The sequence below is a fragment of the Neovison vison genome, chromosome 4, assembly GCF_020171115.1.
Source record: "Neovison vison isolate M4711 chromosome 4, ASM_NN_V1, whole genome shotgun sequence".
NCBI lineage: Eukaryota > Metazoa > Chordata > Mammalia > Carnivora > Mustelidae > Neogale > Neogale vison.
Genome location: NC_058094.1, coordinates 180482169 through 180505304, shown reverse-complemented (window position 1 = coordinate 180505304; position 23136 = coordinate 180482169). Strand labels below are relative to the sequence as shown.

Genomic DNA, 23136 nt, shown 5'->3' with positions numbered 1-23136 from the left:
TGAAGCCATTAGAAAGAGAATGCAACTAAGATGTCTTCATGTTTAGGGGTGCCTGGGTGGCTCAGCGGGTTAACCCGCTGCCTTCGGCTCAGGTCATGAACTACGAGTCCTTGGATCGAGCCCTGCATTGGGCTCTCTGCTCAGCGGGGAGCCTGCTTCCTCCTCTCTCTCTGCCTGCCTCTCTGCCTGCTTGTGATCTTTCTCAATAAATCTCTCTCAAATAAATAAATCTTAAAAAAAAAAAAAAAAGATGTCTTCATGTTTAATTCAAGGTCCACTAATTGGAGGTAACAATAATTCTCCCTACAAAGAAACAGATGCCTTTTAAACTTAATACTATGGGTTAAACAATAAGGCTGCAATGATAAATTTCAGGCATAAGAATTAAGATAGGGCAGCTTTAAAGGCCAAAGATCAGAATGTCTTGGATGTCAGAATACTGAATTGCTTATATTTTATTTGATTTGTGAGTAACAAGAATTTGTTAAAGGTTTGGACTGAGTGGAATTCTAAACTCAAAAGGACCTCCTGACCAAGGCCACAAGAGAGCAGAACAGACCCTCCTTGGAGCTGTTTTAAAACTGGAGGTAGGATTCTGGAATAGTATGTACCATTCATTATGCTACCTCTGAAAGAGATACATTTTAAACAAACTAAAAGATAAAAAACCTCAATATAAGTGAATACATGTAATAAATAGATTAAGTAGCCTAATAACAATTTTCCAGCCTAGGATTTATCACATCAAAGTTACAAATTACTTCTTGTAACTTAAGGTGAAGACAAATATTAAGCTAGCCTCATTTAATTGATGGAATATTAAAAGTAAAGGAAAATATAAATTTTATCAAAGGTCGCACAGTCAGAATTAGGATCTCAGCTAGTAGAAGCACGCCATCTCTATTTTTAACAAAAGAGATTGTTTTAAAGAAAGTAGTGCAATGTACTGCAGAAGTGGTACCAACCAGGCTTCAAAATTCTTACCTTAGAAATGAGATAGCATTCCTTCACTTTTTAGGGTATTAAAATTCATTTTTGATTCTGTGCACTAAATTATTTCAGGAACACAAAAAGTAACATAATGAATTAAGGGACATATTTTAAAAATGAATAAAACTTGAAGCTAACAAAAATGTAATTTAAAAATAATCTTACCTTAAGGAATTAAAGAATTGTTATCTTCTTCAGATATATAGTGTATACTCAAAAAATGATGCTGCTGATTATTAGTTGACTGTATTCTTAGAAGTCTGTGAATATTCACTTGCACTATATACAATAATCCCATTATTTAAAATACTGAATCTTGCTTAAAATACATTACAGATGTTATTACATGAATTGTCACAGCAAATCCACTGGAACAACAGGAGGACAGTTACCAGAATCTCTAAGCCTGAACCATATCACAAATTCACTTGAAAGTTTAATTAAGTATTTCCCAAGACACTGCCATCTAGAACTCTGTCCTTTTTGCTTAAAGAAATTGTTATAATTTTCTGAGCTAAATTTTGTATTTTTCAGAAAGATTAGTATCTGCCTCAAAACTAGAGCCTTAAAAAACAACGTGAAAAAAGTTTCAGACCGTCTTAAGAATTTGGGAGTAAACATTTAAGAACACTAGCTATAATTACATGGGTGAACCTATTTAGTTTTATTATCCATGTACTTTGGGAAAATTTTACATATTATACATATGGCTGTATATATATATATATAATATATATATATGGTTACTCAGACATTTAAAAAAATGACCTACATATGTACATAAAAGTTCAGGATTTCTTTCTCCATATTTAGTATAAAGATTCATTACTACAAAATTATTGGCTCCCTAGCCTGTGATTTCTGGAAAATGGAGTGTTGTTTCAGAAGTCATAAAAGTACAATGTTAAGTAGACCACTATTTTGACCAATTTTCAAAATTTTTACAGTTAACATTTATCAGTTCAAAATAATCATACCTAACTCCATGGCTATCCATCTTGAAAATCAACTCCAATCACCAGATTATGACACTTACTGTTTTGCCCAGCAATAAGTACCAATTTAATGAATTTTTAAAGCAAATATCATCTTTTATTGTCATTGGGATGTATGGCCAAAGCAGTTAGTATCTGGCCATAATCTATAATGCTACACTATTGTATTTTATTGCTAATTTGCATTCTTTCCTAAGTTTATGTTAATAACCAATTTGCTCTTTTCAAGAAAACTTGTCCTGATAAGCTATTATAAGTAAATTTGCTAGATTCTAGAATCTAGGGCTCAGGCTACTATTGCTGTAGTCATACTGTGTTTATAATAGGATTTCTATTTTAGAAAGCTATGTTCAGCAATTGTATAGTTAAGAATTGGGAAAAGTAAAAGTCCTGATGTATTAGATATTTGATAATATCCAAATATCAAACAGAAATTAAGACTGCATAATCAACACGTGGCTGGAATAAAAGTAAAACTACTTGTAGCGTATCACATATATTCCACTAGTTATAAGGTTACATGACTTATCCAGGAACATCACCTCTATGGGTATTTGTACATTTGAAAATAAAAAATACATATATATAATAATTAGTCGTATATAAATAGTCATGCCCTGAATGCTGAATGTGGACACTCTTCAGTCCACAAAGAATCCTCAGGTACATTAATGTATTGGCACAGGTTTCTTCCCAAAGGCATTTGCATGTGCATGCATATTTTAACTATTACCAATTGCTTAGTGTCACTTTAAACCATTTTCTCTTCAGTAAATCTAATTATTTTAGATACTTCCCACAAGAGAAGTTCATACTTCATTGATTACAACTGTACTCTCTCATTGCCTTGAAAGAATCCTGGAGCCTCTGGGACTCCTTGCCCTAGTAGAGCTCTACTGGGTCCTGCAGACTCAGATGGAACTTCAGTTTCAAGTTCAATGATTCTATTGAGATACAATGAACTTTTCTGATAATTTATTCTCTTCAGCTCTGGCATCTAGACTGAAATAAACTAAACAGCATTATTTTGTATTATGGGGGTCTAGAGTATATTAAGTAGTCATGAATACCATTCATAACAGAAATAATCCTTTTAAGTATAGACTATTTTCTAAATAATATGCATTTTAAATCATATGATAAAGCTAAAAATATATATGATATAAAAATCATCTCCATCATGTCACGATAGTTGAAATATTTTGTGGATAAACTTCTTGTGCTGCTACAATGATCCCAAAGCTGTTCAAAGAGGCTCCATGCAACAGCATGAAGGCAAAGCACAGAAGACAAAACATTTCCTGAGAACTTGGAAACAAAATTTCTCTTAAAATTTTCAGTGTTGAAACACTAAATCATAAGACATTACCTCGACACTGTGCTTTGATTCAGGTTGCTTTGAGAAGCTGAGAATTTGAAGTAAATATATGTGGTTTAAAAGTTACCAAAGTTATTAAAAGGGTGTGATCCATTTTACCACTAATTCCCTATCCCAGGACTAAGAACATGATCTGTGTTCTGGATATGAAACGCTAGAATAAAAAAAATACCTATACATTTCCAATCTTAACAATACAGCAACTTGGCTGTTCTGTTTCATTGCGAAGATGATTTAAAGCAATGTGTGCATAACTGCTTATTGCCATGTATTTTCTCCCCCATCTAAGCCCTCCTGGCTGGTGTTCTGTCATGGCTTTGTTGAGGAGAAAACAAATTCAACAGCCAGGAGCCAGATGCCTACCATGGACAAAGATGACCACAAGTACCTAACCCTGTAGGTGTGAATACTGTCCTTGTGAAAAGCTGGCAGCAATATAAAACACAGCTAACTTAGTTTAATGATGAGCTACATCTCAATATGTTTGAGGAAGAATTTATACCATCCAAGAATCCTAAAGAATCCTATTAACTGAGATGAATTTTAAAAATCTGAATGTTAATGCTTCTAAAAGAGAACTGTTTTCTTAATTACTAAACAAAAAAGTGCATTTCCTAACAGAAATGTAAAAAACTGTATAAAACCTTATTTTATATTATATAATACATACAATGTACATATTATATAATGTATATGTTATATATAGATAAGACAGCTGACAGTTATTTCCAGATCTCATAAGTTGTTCAATGGATCTGGTTCTCAACACGACAGATTTAACAAATATTCTAACAATCACATTACACTTCAAAAAGCACACTGATTTTTCACAAAATCCCCCACTTGCAAACTTGAAGTATCACAGAAATTTGCAAAGGCATGATACATTTGCTGACCATATCCTAATAAGACACAGTTGAAGCTACAGTAGGTTCATTTTTGTCAGTCAATGTTGGTATTTTCTACATATGAAAATAAATCAACTTTATGCGTCATTTTGCTGCATTATGTTTTACAGGATAAGGCACTCTCTTAGCCTACAAGGCCTTGCTTGCTGTGTACACATTCACTTAGCATCAGCCTGTAATGGCAACAAATGAGAGTGCAAAGTATTGCTCTTCACTTTTTCCCTCAAGATGGAAATGAAGGGAAAAAAAAAAACAATATACCTGCTTAAATTAGAATGGATAGCCATATATCTTTGAAATAATGAAACCATGTATTGTTGAGCAGACTTCTAATGTCAGACTTGGAAGGTATGGACATTATAGTTCTGCTTCAACTTATATTAGGAAAGAAGGCCAATAATTACTATTTTCTCCTAATAAAGAGTAACTGACCTTTCACTAAATACTGAACTAAATAAAGGACAGCTTTACAAAACTATTTCAAGTATTCATTATCACAGTGAAAATGGGAGACCAATGCGAGAATGAAGGATTTGAAAATTCCTTTGATGAAAAGGCAAGGGTACTAAATCAAAACATATAAAATGCTTCAACGCATTTCTTTATGTGGTATGAATAGAAAGATTACCCATAAAAAGTTAGAAAAATTAAGATAAATTATATATTAGTACACCTTCCCAACCACATTTTATATAAAAATTCAAATAGTGTACTGGTATTACAATCTACACAATAAAAATGCCTGAACTTGGCAGATATCTTCTATCTGTGCATGTATTTTCTCGGTAGAAGGCTTATTTGTTGCAGTCGTTTTTAAAAAGTTTTATTTCCATTATGAACCTTATTGAATCATCAGTAAACCCAGCTGATTGGGACCCACTGTGGCTCCATTCTCAGCTTCTCTATGGCAGTTTGTAGTTTCTCAAAGGCTTTGTCTAGATTGTCGTTTACGATGATCAAATCAAAATAGTGGTTGTATGCTCTTTGAATCCGTGCACTTTCGTCCACTGTTTTCTTTAAGTCAGAGTCCTGTCAAAGAGTGTTAAAAGGAAATGTTTCTATCATAATGTGTATATACTTGCTCAAATACCGATTCAAAGTGAACATAAGAAATAAGCACACTGGGACCTTTATGGTGATTCTGATATTAATGCTCAAAATCTAATCTCTACAGTGTTAAAACAGACATTACCACCTGTTCAAATCCCAGTCCTTCCAGCAGTGCAATATTTGCTTTGTAAGTATTCTGTATCTTCTGTTTCATTGATCTTAGGATAAGATTCCTAATTAAATAACTGTTGACAATGATCTCAGGGTGAAATCTAAGGTAATAAAAGAATTATTGCAGGTTTCCATCCCAACTATATCATCCTTTTCAAATGATTTTTTTTTTTTAACTTTGCATGTATGTAATATACCCCTACAAAAAGAATCCCAGGATTTTCCCTTCTGTGTGTTTTTGTCTTCCTTCTTCATGGTCCAGGATGCCAGCTGAGGTGGTCAGGACAATGAAACCAAACTGGGGGAAAAGGAGCAGATTATTCTGCCATTTTTGTAGATCTTTGAGTTGTACATCTAATCTGCTCAAACACCAATTCAAACACATTTGTTTAACCTGCTTGTGAGGTTCACAGCAATTTTCCCAGTTCTGTGATCATCAATGATTTCAAATATGCCAATGTAACCACGCTTCATCATCACTATTACAAACTGGTTAATGATTTTGGAGCTTAGCCTAATAAGAACCTAGCGTTTGCCTCTCCTTTCAGGAGTGTTAATGCTCTTGAGAGCATCTGCCAAGATATTCACATGCACCATTAGGACGACACAGAAAGACTGCGGAAAGAGCTCAAAAGACTTTTATCTTATGGGCTCTGAGATCATGGAAACCATTTTGCAGTGCCTATTAAGCTCAAAGCCAAATTTGCTGCCTATCTCCAGGAAAGAGAATATTAGAAATGTATTTTGAAGACTAACTACATGCTCCCTGCTCCCTATCCCCACCAACACATACACACATATTTCTTTCTTTCTTTAGCTGGCACTGTTTATATTTTGTATATTTCTAGTCATTTTGGAATGATATAAGGAAACAAGTAATAGGCTCTGCGTGAGCAAGTAAAGCTTTTCATTAAATTGCAACTGTTCTGAAATTTCACACTACTTCTACATATTCGTCAAATATTTATTGATTGCTATTAAATTGTCTACTATGTTTCATCATCTGTGCATATAACAATGAATAAGACAGACAGAGTGGGTTCCTACCCTCCAGAGGAGGAGACAGACAAAGGGCAAATAAACACAAAAACTTCCAAGATGTAGTGAGTACTATAAAAGAAACCAATCAGAACAAATAATTTTGAGAATTCTATTTTAGATAGAGTGATTACAAAGATACTGAGTAAATGACATTTAAACTGAGAACTATAGTGTGGGAAAGAACATTCCAGGCAGAGAAAACAGCAATGCAAAATCTGGGAGGCAAATGACCCTGATAGGTTTTAAGATACTGAAAGACCAGAGGGATGGAGGTACTGAGGCCAGTGGTGATACCTTGAGATAAGTACAAGCTAGGTTGTGGAGAACTCACATGCAACAGAAACACATCGCTGGCTTGTGATGGAGAAATAGGAGATGGATATGACGGCAGACCGGAAATACATTTTGGTGATAAAGTCATCAAGATTGGCTGATGGGCTGAATGTGAAAAGTGACGAATAAATGAATGGTTGAATAAATCAAAATGTAGAAAGAAGCAGCTGTAGAAAATGCAGAGTTGGGGAGTGGAGCTGGGGGAACACAATGTTCTACTTTGCACATGTTAAGTTTAAGATGTCTTGGGCGACAGCCAAGTGCAGATGTAAGCTAAGTAGTGATGGGTTATGCAAGTCGCAGCTCTGAATTCTGGGATGCCTATACAAAAACTAGGAATAACCAGTGTAAGAATGGCATATAAGATAATGAGTTTGGTGAAAACACCAGAAGGGAAGTGTAGAGAGAGAAATGAGTTCCAAACTAGGCCTGAGGGACACTAATAACTTACATTTCAGTTAATATTTTCACTGACATCTCTAAATCAATTTGAAACAACTAAAATATCTTTTGTGATAGATGTGCAAATAGCCTCAGTTCAACTTGGAAACCATTCTTTACTATTACAGTCATTAGCAATCTGCTTCATTTTTTTTTTTTTTTTTTACAACAATAGTGGAGTACACCATTCAGATAGAAAAAAGAATAAAGAATCTCTATATATGGCCATAGCGAATCTTAAATATACTGATAAGTGGAAAATGTAGGCAGACTTCTGAATATAACAGGTTACTTTTTATGTAAGAAATGAGAGAGGGAAGGTACACATACATACTTGCTTTTTTTGAAAATGACGACCTACGTAGGTGGGAATGGAGCAGACAGAGAAAAGCTAGATTTTCCTGTTAAGATTTACTTTAGAACTATGAAATGTATAGAATTATACAAAATTAAATTCAAATAAAAAAAGAACAATACTTAAAAATCAAAAGAAAAATGAAACAGACCTGTGTTTCAAGTTAATGGTTTAACCACGCAGAAAGGAATTATTTCACTGACTTTAAAATAATACCCAGTGGTACATATCTTAGGAACAATTTTTTAAAAGTCTGAAACTTAAGAGTTTTCAATAATCATACCGTTGATATCAGTGTTGATACTGTACTCAGAAATTATATAGAGTGGGTTCTTAATTTATATATGTGAAGTAAGAAATTACTTTAATGTCATCAAGAACCAAGATTTTCAGCATAAGAAAAAAATACAAACATAGAGTCAAAGAAGTTAAGTAAAATAATGGAAAGTTTAAATTAGAATTATCAAACTGAACAAATGATGTGTGCTTTCTTTTTTTAATTTTTTTTTTAAGATTTTATTTATTTATTTGACAGAGATCACAAGTAGGCAGAGAGAGAGAGAGGAGGAAGCAGGCTCCCGCTGAGCAGAGAGCCCAATGCGGGGCTCAATCCCTGGACCCTGGGATCATGACCCGAGCCGAAGGCAGAGGCTTTAACCCACTGAGCCACCCAGGCGCCCCTGATGTGTGCTTTCTAAAAAAGAAAAATGTATTTCCTATATCTGGCCACCAAAAAGCCTGGAAACAATGAGCAACTAAGTTGAGCACACAACTTCAGCACCTACATTGCCTCTAAATACCATTTTCCACTAAAAGGAACCATGTTGTTTGGATGGCTGGCTCCAGGTCTGGGCTAAGAAATGTGTAAGAAAACCAGGAACAGCTTATCTAGCTAGGAAGAAAAGAGTCATCAAAGATTAGTGTGGTTGTGTTAAAAAACACTCAGAAGACAAGCTGAATATTCCCACAAGCTAAACATAAGCTAATTTAAACACCAAAAAGAGTTGTAACTAATTATCAGAGATGAAGTAGTCCAAGAGACTTTAAAACACAGCAATTTGACTGCATATACATAATGAGATAAACGTTAAGGACAAAAAACCAAAACAAAACAACCCACCAAAAAACTAGTTCATGGTAATCACACCTGGTAGTGTTGGTGTACTTATTCTCAGACTGTTGTGTGTGTACTATGGGATAAAGCGAATGAACAATTACATCATATTTTAAGTCTAACATTCCCAGTGTTTTTGAGAACTGGGATACTCAGTACTTAGAATGGAAATAAGCTAAAAGAGGTTAACTAAAAACCCTGTAATTCTGAATTTGAATGGGAAATAGCAGTATGAATTCATGAAATGGTTTCCTTCAGAAATACAATAGAAAAACATATCCTAACTCTACCTGAGAGCTAGAAACAAGGATCAATCTTGTGACAATAAGCACCCCTAAGTATTATGGTCTTAAAATACCATCTACTCTAAAAGGAACCAGAGCTTCTTGAAGAAACAGCTCATACCCGGCCTAGAACAGAAAATGTCCAAGAGGAACCTGGAACATCTGTCATACTAGATAGTAAGGAAGCTGAGACTAAAAGTTCTCAAGGGCCAACTTGAATAAGCTCCTACTGGTCAAAGATGGGACAATTTGAGCATCAATAAGAATAACCATGATCTCCCTGATATGAGGAAGTGGTGATGCAACATGGGGGCTTAAGTGGGTAGGAGAAGAATCCATGAAACAAGATGGGATAGGGAGGGAAACAAACCATAAGTGACTCTTTTTAAAGATTTTATTTATTTATTTGACAGAGAGAGATCACAGTAGACAAAGAGGCAGGCAGAGAGAGAGAGGGAAGCAGGCTCCCTGCTGAGCAGAGAGCCCGATGCGGGACTCGATCCCAGGACCCTGAGATCATGACCTGAACCAAAGGCAGCGGCTTAACCCACTGAGCCACCCAGGCGCCCCCATAAGTGACTCTTAATCTCACGAAACAAACTGTGGGTTGCTGGGGGGAGGGGGGTTGGGAGAAGGAGGGTAGGGTTAGGGACATTGGGGAGGGTATGTGCTTTTGGGTAAATTCGAAAGGGAGGTGAACCATGAGAGACTATGGACTCTGAAAAACAATCTGAGGGGTTTGAAGTGGCGGGGGGGTGGGAGGTTGGGGTACCAGGTGGTGGGTATTATAGAGGGCACAACTTGCATGGAGCACTGGGTGTGGTGAAAAAAATAATGAATACGGTTTTTCTGAAAATAAATAAATTGGAAAAATAAATAAATAAATTTTAAAAATCTTTAAAAAAAAAAAAAGGAATAACCATAATAGAGTAACCACATCAAAAACTCACATCAGGTGCTCATAATGAAACTAAAAAACAAAGAAAATGAACCTTATTTGATCACCTGTTGCTTCTAGGGGCTCTCAGAACAAACCCATTATTCTGAAAACTGATCCATCGAAGTATTAGCATATACTCTGACCTTCCTATATGAACTCTACTTCAGAGTAATCAACTAGTTGATAAAGAAAAGTTATTTCTTAGAACTCCAGTTTATAAATTCAGAAAGAATGACAAACTCTTTGGTGTTATCATTTTACAATCTCTAAGAAATATGTGATCCAGGCAAAGATGAATAAAACTTGCCAAAATCATTAGGTAAAAAGCTACTAGAGAACTTTACAGATCAGGTTCACAACATCTGAACCCTCTGATTAATCATCTCACAAAAAGAGAGCCTTTCATATGCCTCATAATGTACCAAGGCAAGATGTATCAGTTATTAATTATTTTTGGGGAAAATAAGCAAACCTATACCTGTTCAAGCTTCTATCAGTTCACAGGGAATAGAGGGAAATGACACCATGGGGACAAAATTGGCAAGATCTAGACTTTGAAGCACTCTATAGGTTAACTGACCCAACTTTTTTGTTTTTTTGTTTTGTTGTTGTTATTTCGATTACAGCAAAAGCTTGGTCTCACAAACCCAAGATCATGAACTAAGCCCAAATCAAGAGTTGAATGCTTAACCAACTGAGCCACCCAGGTACCCTATCCCATTTTTTTTAACAACTAAATTAGAAGGTTCCAAGAAGGAGAGGTAGGGAGAATTTACAGATTAGAAAAAGTAAAGGGATGTCTGCTTCCAGCTAAGATGTACTAACAGATATCGGACTAACCCTCCTACCTGACAATGAAAACAGAAAATATATGGAACAACAGCTTTTAAGACTTTATGCATGAGGCAAAAACATAAGCCAATTTATCTCAGAGAAACAGGAAACAAATGAAGTGAGCCCTACTTATTAACCCCAGTTTATTGTCTTGAAAGACCTTCTAGGCCACAATATACAAGGTAGAGCCCAGAAGGAGCCTATATAACATTCCGAGTTGGGACAGAGCTGAGCTCTGAGCTGGACAGAGCCCAGAGACCAAGGTGGCAAGAGTTCACAGGACAGAATTCCTGAACAGAAAGCAGCATGAAGAGAGAAATTCAGACACTAGCAAATGGTCCCCTCTTCCAGCATATAGCTGTATACCAATCAGGGCAGTGTACATGTACCTGAGACCACGAAAGAACCACCAGAAAAAAGTGAGACGTGTTCAGCTGGAGTCAGAACAGGACCTCTTCTCACCAGGCCATTTGGAAGAGTCCTCAAATGGTCTTGCCTCAGGAGTGGAGAATAATTGCCCCCAGATTAAGAATTGTTCTGGTCTTACCTAACACATATTTAAAAGCAATACCTGAAAGGAACAAACTGTTTCTAAACAAGTACATCCTAGAACGAAGCTCACAATGTCTGGCATCCAAAAAAAACATTACTAGGAAGAGAAGCAGAAAATATGGCCAGTGTGGAGAGAAGTCATTCAAGCCAAAACTGATTCAGAACACAAATGTCAGAATTAGTATGTGATGACATGAGAGCACCTATTACAGCTATGTTTCAGATATTCAAAAAGTTAAGTAGAGACATGGAGAAAACTGAAAAAGAAGAAAGAGGATTAACACTATGAGGTTTTAAAAGTCTTTATCTTTTAGAGATAGATAGTGAAGTATTTATGGTTGACATATCAAAGATTTGCTTTAACATAATTCATGTTAGGGAGGAAGTGAGAGAGGGCTAAGGGAAATAGAAATGGCCACACATTATTGAACATAGGTGATGGGGATATGGGAGCTCATTTTTTTCCTCTTTTGTATATACTCTGAATTTCTAGTAATATGAAAAGAGAAAGGCAGAACAAAAGAAAATTTAACAGAAAATAAAAGTCAGAACTACCTACCAGTAGTAAACCTTATGATGAATATACTTGTTATTGGTCTTGGAGCCCAATTTCCTCACTGGTAAAATGAGAGGTGGATTAATATGCATATTTTAATATTGCTCCCTTTCATTTGTATAGGGGGCATAAACTTGTGTGTGTGTTTTTAAGATTTTTATTTATTCGAGAGAGAGAGAGAGAGAGGGAGAGGGAGAGCACTCCCTGCTGAGCAGAGACCCTGATACGGTGCTTGATTTCAGGACCCTAAGAATATGACCTGAGCCAAAGGCAGATGCTTAACGGACTGAGCCACCCAGGCATCCCTAAACTCGTGTTTTAAAATAAAGTGAACAATGATTTTTAAGTAAAAGCCATGTGTTCCAAATCCTAGCTACATCTCACGAATGGATTTTTATTCTGCAATGTATCATATGGTATATTTATTTCATAAATATGATTAGAATTCAACATGCCCAAAAGAAAAAAGAAAAAAATCTTAGGAGTGAAATAATATTGTTAGCTTGAAAAGAACTGCTCACCGTCAAAAGCTTAGTAGTGATACCAGCATCCACCACTGCCTTGTGCATGGCACGTAATGTCTCTAGTTCTGGAGCAGCAATAAATACAACATAGGGCATGAACTCGGATGTCCTCAGAACTTTCAGGGCCTGTGTAGAAGAAAAATTACAAACCAATTTATATGGAAATAGAATTTAAATTATGTTACCCTTTAATTTATAATAAATGCTAACTATTCAAAATCTATCTGCCCTCTCACTAAGGATGAAGGATGTAATTTAATACTTGCCACCTTCTATCCTTTCGGTTCTATACAGAATGTTTCTAAAACAGTGATCCATTAACCATGTTCTGACCTCAGTCATACTACCCTTTAATCCTCTTGAACAAAGGAAAGTATTAAACTTAATGATCCAAAAATTATCAAGAATGATGTAAATGCTTTCTATGTTATTTGTACAATTCTGTTAATATTGAAAGAGCAGAAATAATCTCAATGTTTATTGAGAATGGTTATATAAATTAATCTACATTTGTACTGTGAAACACTATGTAGCAGTTACAAAGAACTAAAAAGCTCTACAAAACTGACATGAAAAGATCTTCAAGAGATACTGTTTAATGGGAAAAAAGCTAAAGAATCTATATAGAATTTTCCTATTTATGTAAAAAAGAAAAATAGAAAACATAAAAAATCTAATAAAAACTATATAGGTATATATCTGTATTTAAGGCATACTCAAATGACAAAGATATATATCAAACTATTAATAGTTATCTCTGAGTAGGGAAGTTAAGTTGGATTGAGTGTGGAGGAATGAGAAGGGGTGACTGAGAGAGAAGAAATGAGAAGAAGAGAATGGTGTGTGTGTGTGTGTCTGCTGAGAAGGGGTGAGACATTATTATGTTGCATCTTGTTGAAATTTTAAAATCAGTATTTCCTAACACATGCATTTATATGTTACTTGAGCAAGTAAGTAAATACTAAACTTCTATGAAGTTGTATTGCTATCCAAACCTCTGCCAGTTAATTAATGATCAGAGATTTATTTAACTAGCTGCAGACGCATAAACAGGTAATAGAAAGAGATACCCTCACAATATGAAAATAAAACCAAACAAAACTACACAGGATTAAAATTTTAAAAACAGTTTTGGAATCTGTGCAGCTTACTTGTGGGTTGACATCCAAAATACAAGTTCGTCCAGTTTGGACAACTTCAAGAATAGAATCAATTTTGGTTCCATAGAGATTTCCTTCATATTCCCCATGTTCCAAATATTTTCCAGCTTTGATATCTGCTTCCATCTCAGACCGTGACACAAATTTATATGCTTGACCATCTTTTTCATCTTCCCTTGGTTTCCGTGAAGTAACTAAAATAATGTTGAGAATTTATACAAAGAGAACACAGGGTATTAAAATTGAGACTAAAATGCACAGGGTAGCTTAAGATTTTTCCATTTAGTTTGGGGTTGGCAAATTATGACCTATGGCCAAATTTCATTTGCTTCTTACTTTGAAAAACTAAGTACTATTAGACCACAGCAATGGCACATTTGTTTTATCATCCCTGGTTTCATTCATGTTACCATAGTGTAGTAGTTGTGCCACAGACCAGATGGCCCACAAAGCCTAATATTTATTCTGTGGCCTTGAATTAAAAAGTTTGCTGACTCTTGACCTATAGGAATATTTTAAGAGGTAGTCCCCAATACACAATTTATATTTTAAAAAATATGCTTTATAAAGTCAGTTTTATATTATATTTACATTTACATACAGTAAATATAGTTACATAGACAGTGTCCTAAATTTAAATTCTTAATTATGATGAGTCCTACTAAGTGTGAGGTATATTATAAGTGAATATCTTTTCCAGTTGCCACCACATCCCCCTTAAAAGGTATATACACTTGAACACTTCCTAATAGAGCACACAACAAGTGAGCAAATTCTATTTTTAGTTGGTATTATCAATCTTCTGAAGCACAGTTTTACCCACCAATTATCTATCCTTCTCACCCTAACACCACACCTTCTTCTGGCCTCCTGCTTACTCATATTCTGAAATGTTAACTATTCTGTTCTGCAGCTTGGTGGTGGATCTAGCCACACTTGATGCTACTGTGGTCTATTAACTTCCTCTACTCTAAAGTGTTTTTTTTTCTGAGAGAATAACAGTAAACAGAGCAAGTCAAAATTTAGAAGATTGTTTTTGTCTGACAGAGTTCTGAGTACTTCCGAGATACACAGTTCCTTTGCAACTTGGGCTAGCATAGAAATGGAAATTCTCTTTCTTACTGTTGCAAAGATGCAGTTAGATACTCCCTTCCAATTTGTTAACACTAGCTTGGAAGAAGGAAAGTAATTTGTGTGTGTGTCTGTTATTCTACAGTCTAGCCTTAACCTGATTTTGGCTAGATCTTTGTATCTGATCAAATACTTAGACATGCAGAATATCTGATGAAATCATTAGGCACATGCAATTAAGAAGTAATCCAAATCAAGAGTTGACACTATTTTGACTGTGTAATAAGTATAGCACATCAAGAAAATTTTTATAAGAACAGAATGAACTTGAAATTCAAGCTCAATAATAAGGGTCTAGTTCATAAATGAGATCATTAGGCACAATAGGACTCCCTTTCTTCTCCTATTGTTCTGTAGCTCAGTCTTTAGGGTGATCATCCCAGACAACTGTGGAGAGCATTTATAAAGTAACTCAAAGACCTGCAAGATGCTATGATGCCTTTTCATATTAAAAAATGTGTAGTATCCAAGGTTTCAGGAATTATTCAGCAAAGGTGGTATGATAAAATGTCTAAGGCAATTTTAAACTTCCCAAATAAATGCATACTAGGACTTGGCTCAATATCTGTGAATATAATTTTGAAAGAGTACAGTTTTTTGGTGAAGGTCTATAGTGAAACCATATATGGGAATGTGCTGCTTGAAAAAATATGTATAAAGCACACATATTAGCCCCAGTACCACCTCCATGTTGAGGGAATCTTAATTCTTGGCAAATGTTTTTAGTTTACAAGCAAAAAAATTTAAAAGATTTTATTTATCAATTTAGAGAGAGGGAGAGCAATCATGAATATGAACAGGGGGAGGGGCAGAGGAGAGAGAGAATCTTAAGCAGACTTAAGCAGTGCTGAGGGCAGAGTTCCATGCAAGGCTTAATCCCACAACCCAGAGATCATGACCTGAGTGAAATCGAGAGTCAGATGCTTAACAAACTGATTAAACCACCCAGGCCCCCCTAATTTACAAGTGAATTTTAACCATAATCTCATTTTCAAATGAAAACTCAAAACAAAAATCAAAACCCAACAACTATACTGCTACATATTTAAGTCCCTTTCCATTCTTTGTACAGAGAAATTAGAATGGGGTGGCTTCACTTACAACTCACTTCTTAGGCTTATATGCTAAGCAAACAATGTGATTTCTTAGAATGTAATCACTATGGCAAAATTCTAAATTTTTATAGCTCTTCAAATGATGAGGAAACAACAAAGTAACATTTTTCTGTTAATTAAACTCAGGATGTCAATGTTAAAAAGCAAACTTGATTCCTAAGGTAGCCTATTCCCCCTGGATGAATAATTTTTTTTATTTTAGATCATTTAATAATATATAAGGAAAAATCTATTTCTTCTAAGATTTATTTATTTGAGAGAGAGAAAGAGCAAGAGAGAGCACAAGCAGGGGAGAGAGGCAAAGAGAGAGGGAGAAGCAGGCTCCCCATTGAGCAGGGAGCCAGACTCGGGGCTGGATCCCAGGACCACTGGATGAAGACCCGAGCTGAAGGCATATGGTTAACCAACTGAGCCACCTAGGCGACCCAAGAAAAATCAACTTAATACAATGCCAGCATTTACAACCTTCCCTATGAGACTTCCTTATCCATACCATCTGACAATATGCAGCACAATACTATATATCAGGAATTAGGCAAACTTGTCACACTTTTGCAGTGTTTCTTTTTTGTGATGCATTCTGTGACATAAAAAAAAAAAGCTAGATGCTATTTAAATGAGAATGTTTTAAAGAGAAGTAAAACACACCTACATTATATGAAGAAGTGAGAGTTACCCTGATGTATGGGTATACCTAAAATTTCTATATAAAAATTTAGATTTGAATCCTTACTAAAATATTTATTTACTGTTGAAAGGCAAAACAGCATCTTTCCAGAAATTAATTTGACACCAAGAAATCAAGAAGTTGAAACATCTATATATATTTTTTGATCTAATAATATTATATTTGAGATTTATATATATACACACTCTATCACCTCTTATAACAAACATAACTAAACTATATACATAGGCAATAACACTATACTTACACACTGGAATATTAAGAAGTTATTAATTTTTTTTAGGTTTGTCATGGTAAAATATATATAAAATTGATCATTTTAATTATTTCTAAGTACACAATTCAGTGGCATTAAGTACATTCATACTGCTGTGTAACATCACTACTATTTCCAAACCTTTTCATCATCTCAAACTGAAATCTGTGTCCATTAAACACTGACTTCCATTAAACACTCTCTCCTAGGCCCTGGTAACCACTACTCCACTTTCTGTCTCTATGAATTTTATGATTGTAGGTACCTCATATAAATGGAATTGTACAATATCTGTCTTTTGTGTCTAGTTTATTTCATTCAGCATAATGTTCTCAAGGTTCATCCATATTACAGTATGGATAGAAATTTTATTCTTTTTTAAGGTTGGATAATATTCCATTGCCTGTACATATAAGTAAGTTTCCCCATTTATGCACTGATGGACATTTGAATGATTTCTATCTTTTTGGCTATTGTAAATAATGCTATGAATATTCATGTACAAATATCTCAGTCTCTGCTTTTAATTCTTTTAGGTATATACCTATAAGTTGAATTACTAGATCATATGCAATGCTTTGTTTATTTTTTGGAGGAACTGTTATACCGTTTTCTACAGAAGTATACACCATTTTACATTCCCATCAGTAATATACAAGTGTTCTAATATCGCTACATCTTTCCCAGTACTTGTTATTATCTTTTTTTTTTTAATGCGTAATACCATCTCCTAATGGGTATGAAGTGGTATATCACTGGAGTTTTGATTTGCAAGTCCCTAATGATTAGTGATGTTCAGCATCCTTTCATGTACTTATCGGCCATTGTAGATAGTCTTTGGAGAAATGTCTATTCAAGTTCTTTGCTCATTTCTGAATCGGGTTGCTTGTTTTATTGTTGTTGTAGGGTTAATATTTACATAAAAACATATAATGACAATAACTTGTGAGGAAAAGGTTCATATTACAATGTTCATTCATTTATTCATCAAATATGTCTTGGGTATATCCTATGTGCTAGACTCTATTCTAGATTCTGAGTCTACAGAAGTACAAAAGACAGAGCAGCTCTCTGTTCTCGTGGGACATATTCTTGAATGTAGAGATGGGTGAATAGTCAAAAAATAAGAATTTAAGTGCTAAAACATAACCACTAGGTACTGGGGAGGCTACGTTAGTAATGTCCTATGAGAAAGTGATATCCGAATAAAAAGAAAAATTTAAGAATCTGAAGATCTGGGAGGCAGAGTGTTTCATGCTGAGGGACCAACAAGAACAAAGGGTATGAATGATAAGTTTGAGGAATGTGAAGAAAAGAAAGACCAGTGTGTTAAGTAGGAGAAAAAGTATGGAAATTTTTATATGAATAATATGGTCATAATTCCATAATTAGAAGTTATTTTAACTGTGTTCATTGTATTAATAAATAGAACACTGAATAAGGTGTGTTTTCTTTTTTCCTTTTTGCAATCTCATGGTATCCCTCAAGTCCCAAGTAGAAGCTAAAATGCCAAGGATGTATAGCTTCCTCTTTCAGAGTTTACTAAAAAGTGGCCAACTTGGTCCTAGGAATATCTGTCCACCTATCTCTATCTTATTATATATACTCAGAAAGGAGTCGCTGAGGTTATGAATTGTAGGTTCAGGGCAGAATGCTTTATTTTCTTCTCCTTTACCCCATGGTAAAATGATTCTCCCTGATGAATTCTGAAAACCCATGATGACATACTGTAACAGTGGGGTGATTTGTACTCTCACTGTTTGACAAAGCAAGAATGAGTTTCCTGTGGGGTATGTGTGTGTGAGAGTGTGTGTCTGTGTTTGTGTATTCAAAAGATAGAGTGGCTGAACTGTACTGAAGGTATCCTGCACAGAAAGGCAGAATGAAGGGTAGAGAATGAAGCAAAAGAGAATATTAAGTATGGGCTCGGCATTAGTCTCAAGGGGACAGCCGGAGATCATACTATCCTGGGCAGGGAATGGCAAAGTATGGAAGTCTCCAAAGAACCTACCAAGAGGCCTTAAGGAAAAGACAGTATTTGGCCATTTGTGACAAAAAGAACTCTCGTCTCCACAAGGCAAAATTTTACATGACAGCCTTTGGTCCCCACTTCTTCCTGTCCTGATCCTGAAAACCAGAAGTAGCAGAGCAGGATGTGAAGGCAGAGTAATAAAACAAACTATACTGTTCACCTCAGAATATAGGTCTCAAGCCAAGGATCAGAAATGAGCTGTGAGGAAGGGAGAAACAGTGAATTGGATGTAACACTGAAGTTTTGAATTGGAGTAGCCTTTTTTAAAACACCCCAAAATAGGGTTTTATTTAAGCAAAATGACACAGTTCTTATACGTTTTGAAAGTGACTACAAAGTTACGGAATCTTCTAAGGGGAGGAGGGAAAGTAGAGAGAAAGAAAATGTGACAGAGCATGGATGAAGTCAGTGGTTAGATGAAAATGAAGCTCTTTCCTGTTTGTACTCCCAAAGAGCTCAGCCGTCCAACAAACCACTTAGTTATATACTTGCCAGAAACCAATTAGTCAAAATAGCTAACTGCAAGGACACTAAGAAATGAATGTGTATTCAAACAATGTAAGAAAGGATTTTAGTGGCCTGGTAGCTGTTACCCCAAATTCAGGAAAAGATTTTAAATTAATGAATTATTGATGGATGCTAAAAAAATTGAGTAAAAGTTTGTTGAGGAGAATAATTACACAGTTTCAAAGTATCTTTGAACAAATGACTTATTAATGACAAATGGAAGAAATTACCCTTTACAGTGAAGAAATCTATCAGATATGACCTAAATCAGTAATCAAAGTTAAATTCATCAGTAATGGGATAATTTGACAAGACGGACCTACTATGTAATGTTCAGAGAAGGATAAAGCATGATTTATCTTTTCTAATAATGCATGACCTGAACCTAATCATGGGGAAACAACCAGGTAAACCCATGATGAGGGACATTTACATTAAGTGGATAAAATACTCCAATTAAAAGGCAGAGACTGGCAAAATGGATTTAAACAAAAAACCATGACCCAACAATATGGCTATCCCCAAAAGACACACTTTAGATTCAAAGACATCAGTAGGCTGAAAGTAAAAGGTCTAAAAAATATCCCATACAAACAGACCTGGAGTGTCTATACATAGATCACATAAAGTAAACTTAAAGACAAAAATTTTACTAGAGACATAGGACATTTTATAATGATGAAAGTGTCAATCCATCAAAAAGACTAAAAAATACAAACATATATGGATTTAACAACAGAGTTCTCAAAACACATGCTGCAAAAACTGACAGAATTAAGGGAGAAATAAATAAATCAACAAAAACTTCAATACCACACTTTGAAATAATGGATAGAACAAATAGATAGGAGATCAACAAGGAAATAAAAGGCTTGAACAATACTATAAACCAACTAGACCTAAAAGACATTTGTAGAAGACTCTACCCAATGATACCATAATACACATCCTTCCCAAGTATACCTGGAACATTCTCCCAAATGGACCATACCTGATGTTACAAAGCAAGTTTCAATGAGTTTTATTTGTTTATTAATTTTTAAAAGATTTTATTTATTTATTTGACACAGAGAGAGCAAAAGTAGGCAGAGTGGCAGGCAGGGGAGAGGGAAAAGCAGGTTCTCCACTGAGCAGGGAGCCCGATAGGGGACTCAATCCCAGGATTCTGGGATCATGACCTGAGCTGAAGGCAGCCGTTTAACTGACTGAGCCACCTAGGTGCCCCATCAATGAGTTTTAAAAAGGTAAAATCATACAGTGTTCTCTGACCACAATGGAATGAACTGGAAGTCAGTAACAGAAGAAATTTGGGAAATGCAAAAAAATATGTGGAAATCAAACAATATGCTCCTGAACAACCAATGGGTCAAAAAGGAAATCACAAATGTAATTAGAAAAGTTTTCGAGATGAATGAAAACGAAGACACAATACCGAAAGTTATAAAATGTAGCTAAAATAGTTGCTTCTAGAGAACTTTATAGCTGCAAATTCCTATTAAGAATGAAGATCTCGGGCTCCTGGGTGGCTCAGTTGGTTAAGCGACTACCTTTGGCTCAGGTCATGATCCCAGAGTCCAGCAACTGGGTCCCGCATCAGGCTCCCTGCTCAGTGGGGAGTCTGCTTCTCTCTCTGACCTTCTCCCCTCTCATGCTCTCTTTCATTCTCTCTCTCAAATAAATAAATAAAATCTTAAGGAAAAAAAAAAAGGAATGAAAATCTCAATCCAATAACCTAACATTCCACCTAAAGAAAATGCAAAAATAGCACCCTACACCCAGAAAAAGAAAGAAAAAATAAGGACTATAAAAGAAATTAATTAAACAGAGAATAGAAAACCAATATAGAAAATCAACAAAAGCAAATGCTGTTTTTTTTGAAAAAACATCAAAATTGACAAATCTTTAGGGAGACTGACCAAGGAGAGAGGACCTGAATTACTAAAATCAGAAATAAAAGCAGGGATATTACCATGGGTGCTGCAAAAATTCTGAAACCCATTAAAAAGAAACAGAAAGCCTCAGCAGACTTATAATAAATAATAAGACTGAATCAGTAATCAAAACCTCCTACAAAATACACCAGGACTGAATGTCTTCAAGAGTAAACGCTATGAAACACTTAAAGGAGAACTAACATCAATCCTTTACGAACTCTTCTAAAAGAAATAGAGGTGAAAGGAACACGTCCCAATTCAATGTATGAGTCTGGTATTACCATGATTATCAACATGATTAACATGATAAGAAATGCAATCTATGGGCCAGTATCTCTTATGAATATAGCTGCATAAATACTCAACAAAATACTAGCACACTGATTCTATAAGCAAAAATGAGGATCATACACCATGGCTAAATGGGATTTACCAGAGGAACACAATTAATGTAAAAGAAAAAAAAACAAAAATCATGCCATGATTTCAATAAAGGAAAAACATCTGGAAAAATATAATACCTTCTCATGATAAGTCAGTGAACTAGGAATAGAAGAGAATTTCTCTAACCTGATCAAAGTTATCTACAAAAAACCCACAGTTAACATCAAACTTAGTGATGAAAGACTGAATAGTATCCCTCTAAGATCATGAACTAGACAAGGATGTCCACTTTTGCCACTTTCACACTGCACTGGAGGTTCTAATCAGGGCAATTAGACAAGAAAATAAATGGCACCCAGTTTAAAGGAATAAGGAAAACTGCCTCTACTTGCAGATAACATGATCTTGTGTATAGAAAATCCTGAGAAATTTACAAAAAAATTATAATACATGAGTTCAGCAAGGTTACAAGATTACAAGGATACAAGATTAATGCACAAAAATCTGGTGTATTTGGGGGCACTTGGGTGGCTCAGTTGGTTAAGCATCTGCCTTCGGCTCCGGTCCTGGGATGGAGCCCTGCTTCAGGCTCCCTGCTCAGTGGGGAGCCTGCTTCTTTCTCCCCTCCCCACTCATGCTCTCTCTTGCCTTCTGTTTCTCTCTCTCTCTCAAATAATAAAATGAAAAATCTTTTAAAAAAAATAAATCAGGTCTATTTCTATACATTTGTAATGAACAATCTGAAAAGAAAATTAGGAAAATTAGAATACTTAAGAATAAATTTGATTAAAAAAATACAACTTGTACACTGAAAACTACAAATACTACTGAAAGAAATTAAGGAAGAATAAAGTGTTAGAGAGTTATGGATGAGAGGACTACTTTATCTCCAGAACACTGAAGAGATTAAGGACTTTGAAGCAAGGAACTAAAAACTGAAGTTGGTGGTGTAATTATGCATATGGAGCAGGTTAATCTATACCTTCTCCCTCTTCATCTTGTTAGAGAACAGTCTCAGTAGGGGAGGATACCTGAAAACTCTTCTCTGGAAAATTAAATAACTCCTCCCCAAAATATTTTTTTAAGGTTTTTGTTTTTTGTTTTTTTTGAAACAGACAGAGAGAGAGAGAGACAGAGCACAAGCAGAAGGAGAAGCAGGCTCCTCATTCAGCGAGGAGCCTGATGTGGGACTGGATTCCCAAGACCCTCGGATCATGACCTGAGCTGAAGGCAGATGCTTAAACAATTGAGCCACCCAGGCATCCCTGGCCCAGAAATATTTTATGCCAACTTTTTGGCTCCTCCAACAAAACGGCTGTCTCCTTGCCCATTTCACAAAATAAAGCTCAGCCAGTTGCCAAGACCTGCTCAAGTACATGGAGCTTCCAACCAGTTTTAACTTAAGCAGGGTGTACAGTCCAGGATCAGTGCATAAAAGAAAAAATCCTCCAGCATAAAAGGGA

The 23136-nt window shown here is 35.3% G+C and overlaps 1 protein-coding gene and 1 pseudogene across 3 annotated transcripts in view; both read right to left on the bottom strand.

Annotated features, from left to right (window-relative positions):
* Nucleotides 1-1220: 1220 nt before the first annotated feature.
* PALS2 (protein associated with LIN7 2, MAGUK p55 family member) overlaps nucleotides 1221-23136 on the bottom strand; it is a 112470-nt gene continuing 90554 nt past the window's right edge. For all 3 annotated transcript variants that reach the window (XM_044246236.1, XM_044246234.1, XM_044246235.1), the window contains 3 exons: nucleotides 13618-13820; nucleotides 12464-12592; nucleotides 1221-5300 (listed from right to left, as the gene is read on the bottom strand). In XM_044246236.1, the coding sequence (XP_044102171.1) occupies nucleotides 5124-5300; nucleotides 12464-12592; nucleotides 13618-13820 (509 nt within the window). In that variant the 3' untranslated portion in view covers nucleotides 1221-5123. The remainder of the gene's footprint in view (nucleotides 5301-12463; nucleotides 12593-13617; nucleotides 13821-23136) is intronic.
* Nucleotides 5692-6121, bottom strand: LOC122904914 (annotated as a pseudogene).